This window comes from Bison bison, unplaced genomic scaffold (assembly GCF_000754665.1).
Source record: "Bison bison bison isolate TAMUID 2011002044 unplaced genomic scaffold, Bison_UMD1.0 scf7180017864482, whole genome shotgun sequence".
NCBI lineage: Eukaryota > Metazoa > Chordata > Mammalia > Artiodactyla > Bovidae > Bison > Bison bison.
Genome location: NW_011495042.1, coordinates 6,200,214 through 6,204,096, shown reverse-complemented (window position 1 = coordinate 6,204,096; position 3,883 = coordinate 6,200,214). Strand labels below are relative to the sequence as shown.

Below are 3,883 nucleotides of genomic sequence, written 5' to 3'. Positions count from 1 at the left end.
GAGGTCAGGGGCGGCGGCCGGGAGGACCAACCCCACATCCAAGGAGCTGTAGCTGTGCGATGGTGTGATCACTGACCTAGAGCTGGACATCCTGGAATGTGAAGTCAAGTGGGCCTTAGAAAGTATCACTACAAACAAAGCTAGTGGAGGTGATGGAATTCCAGTTGAGCTATTTCAAATCCTGAAAGATGATGCTGTGAAAGTGCTGCACTCAATATGCCAGCACATTTGGAAAACTCAGCAGTGGCCACAAGACTAGAAAAGGTCAGTGTTCATTCCAATCCCAAAGAAAGGCAATGCCAAAGAATGCTCAAACTACCGCACAATTGCACTCATCTCACACGCTAGTAAAGTAATGCTCAAAACTCTCCAAGCCAGGCTTCAGCAATATGTGAACCGTGAACTTCCTGATGTTCAAGCTGGTTTTAGAAAAGGCAGAGGAACCAGAGATCAAATTGCCAACATCCGCTGGATCATGGAAAAAGCAAGAGAGTTCCAGAAAAACATCTATTTCTGCTTTATTGACTATGCCAAAGCCTTTGACTGTGTGGATCACAAGAAACTGTGGAAAATTCTGAAAGAGATGGGAATCCCAGACCACCTGACCTGCCTCTTGAGAAATCCGTATGCAGGTCAGGAAGCAACAGTTAGAACTGGACATGGAACAACAGACTGGTTCCAGATAGGAAAAGGAGTACGTCAAGGCTGTATATTGTCACCCTGCTTATTTAACTTCTATGCAGAGTACATCATGAGAAACGCTGGACTGGAAGAAGCACAAGCTGGAATCAAGATTGCCAGGAGAAATATCAATAACCTCAGATATGCAGATGACACCACCCTTATGGCAGAAAGTGAAGAGGAATTCAAAAGCCTCTTGATGAAAGTGAAAGTGGAGAGTGAAAAAGTTGGCTTAAAGCTCAATATTCAGAAAACAAAGATCATGGCATCTGGTCCCCTCACTTCATGGCAAATAGATGGAGAAACAGTGGAAACAGTGTCAGACTTTATTTTTGGGGGCTCCAAAATCACTGCAGATGGTGACTGCAGCCATGAAATTAAAAGACGCTTACTCCTTGGAAGGAAAGTTATGACCAACCTAGATAGCATATTCAAAAGCAGAGACATTACTTTGCCAACAAAGGTCTGTCTAGTTAAGGCTATGGTTTTTCCAGTGGTCATGTATGGATGTGAGAGTTGTACTGTGAAGAAAGCTGAGCGCCGAAGAATTGATGCTTTTGAACTGTGGTGTTGGAGAAGACTCTTGAGAGTCCCTTGGACTGCAAGGAGATCCAACCAGTCCATTCTGAAGGAGATCAGCCCTGGGATTTCTTTGGAAGGAATGATGCTAAAGCTGAAACTCCAGTACTTTGGCCACCTCATGCGAAGAGTTGACTCATTGGAAAAGACTCTGATGCTGGGAGGGATTGGGAGCAGGAGGAGAAGGGGACGACAGAGGATGAGATGGCTGGATGGCATCACCGATTCAATGGACGTGAGTCTGAGTGAACTCTGGCAGTTGGTGATGGACAGGGAGGCCTGGCGTGCTGCGATTCATGGGGTCGCAAAGAGTCGGACACGACTGAGCGACTGAACTGAACTGAACTAAACTGATCATCCTCTGACACACTCTATATATGACTTATCCCATCCATGATCCATTTCTCCCCACCAGAATGTCAGCCCCATGGGAACAGAGACCTCATCTGTGTTGTTCTCAGATGGATCCCTGGTGCCTGGCAGAACGTGTACCACCCAGAGGGGCCCAGAGAGGCTGCGACCGGGCCAGGGTCACACAGCCCTTGCAGTGATGGGGATGTGTGCCCCCCACTCCCTGCCCTCCACCCCGGGGCCTCTTCTCGCTGCAGCCCGAGCCCTCAGGCCACAACTCACCTGGAATGGTCACGTCGTACTCCACCTGGAAGAGCGCCTCGTGGCTGCACTGCCGCAGCGTGGCCAGGGCAGTGGCATGGCTGGCCCCCTGCAGCGGGATCCCGTCAACGCTGAGCAGTCTGTCCCCCACCTTCAAGGAGCCCTCCCTGTGGGGAAGGGCCAGGTCATGCCGCCTCGTCCAGCGAGCGAGAGAACAGAGGGAGGGCAGGGATCGGAGGAAGGAGACAGGGGCAGAACGGATGAGGGACAGCACGCGTGGGTGAACAAACCAGGGAGGGCATGTGGAAGAAGCCGAAGAACTGATGGAGATTGGGTCAGCGACGACACCCCCCGCCCCAATTCAGTTCAGGTCAGTTCAGTCACTCAGTCGTGTCCGACTCTTTGTCGGACTGCAGCACACCAGGCCTCCCTGTCCATCACCAACTCCCAGAGTTTACCCAAACTCATGTCTGTCGAGTCGGTGATACTGTCCAACCATCTCATCCTCTGTCGTCCCCTTCTCCCCCCGCCTTCAGTCTTTCCCAGCACCAATTAGTGCTTAGGAAATTCACAGTCCCAGGTCAGCCCTCCAGCGGCTGAGCTGGAGATGCCCTTTGAGGTCACCTCCAGGGCCTTACCGGGGTCCCAGCCCTGCCAGGGCCGCCCAGCACCAGGGGCGGGCCGTCTGGAGGCTTGGAGCTGTCTGCACACAGGGCGCCCGCCAGGGCCCCTCCCTGGGTCTCAGCAGTGACTCTGGCCTGGTGACAAACATGCCTGGGAAGGAATTCTGCTGGGTCCCAGGGGTACGGCCCAAGGGAGTTCGCCTTGGCCTGGGTCATATCCCAGCTCTGGAATGCCTGCCCCAACAGGTGGCCAAGGCTATTCTAGGTGGTTCTATGAATAGCTCATCACAGGCCCCAAGGACGGGTTTAGATTTCTGACGAGGCCATTCCAGGCTTTTCTTAAAATGGCCAGGAATTGCCCTTCGGGAGGTCGGGGGGCCACGAGCTGGGAGCTGGGCGTGTTCCTCCCTCACCTTCTCTCCTCCTGGAGCTTCTGAGCAGGCCCCGGGCAGGGCCAGCCGGCAGTGTGGCCAGGACTGGGGAGGCTGTGTCACTGAGGGCCACAGTGACGCCCGTCACCAAGCCCCACAGCCTTCACATCAGCTCTTTGGGGCTCCACTATTGGGTCCATTCCACAGATGGGAAAACGAAGGCCAGGGAAGAGGCAACAACACCACACCAAAGCTCTCCACCCCGCAGACAGCAGGATCTTGGGAAGAAAGAGCTCGGGGCCCCCCTCATGTGGGACTTAGGGCTGGCTCCACCAACAAGCTGCTGAGTGACGCTGGCCGGGGGTGTCCCCCGTCTGGACCTTCGTCCCAGGGGAGCTGGGCGAGGGTGGTGCAGGCCGAGGCTGTAAGCTCCCCCCAGCTCAGGCTCACCTGTCGGCAGGGCCGCCGGGCCGCACGTAGGTCAGGACAAGTGGGCGGGACTTGTGCCCATCTTCATGGGCACCTCCTGGACAGAATTTGACAAGAGACTGCAGTCATCCACCCATCGCTGCCTGGTGCCCGGAGGCCCCGACCCAGACCTTAAGCAGGCTTCCTTCATCCCCTCTGCTCCAGGACTCTGTCCCTGCTGTTCCGTGCCCCTCCTATGAGACATGGGCTCTGAATCCCATCCAGAAGTGGGACGGAAAGTAGGGAATAAAACCAAAGTCCTCTCTTGGTTAAACAGCTTGCTTTCTCTCCTGCAATCTCATCCAATTTCCCTTTTCTCCCTGGTTGCTAGGGAGCTCCGAACTTAACTTTCTGTTACAACTTTTCCCTTTCACTTCCTCAATCATGCACACTTGGTTGGCCAAGTTTTCCATCTAATACTTGATTTAATGATCCTGGTTTTTAAAGTTCAGAAAAAGATTATATAAATATAAATATATTTATATAAACATATAAATATAAATGCAAATAAATATATGAATATAAACATTATTATATATAGTTATATAA

The 3,883-nt window shown here is 52.6% G+C and overlaps 1 protein-coding gene across 1 annotated transcript in view; it reads right to left on the bottom strand.

The window, feature by feature from the left end:
• Positions 1-3,883, bottom strand: part of GRIP2 (glutamate receptor interacting protein 2) — a 38,374-nt gene that overhangs the window by 29,948 nt on the left and 4,543 nt on the right. The window contains exons 8-9 of the mRNA XM_010862522.1: positions 3,317-3,392; positions 1,894-2,039 (exon numbers count right to left, since the gene is read on the bottom strand). Coding sequence (XP_010860824.1) covers positions 1,894-2,039; positions 3,317-3,392 — 222 coding nt within the window. The remainder of the gene's footprint in view (positions 1-1,893; positions 2,040-3,316; positions 3,393-3,883) is intronic.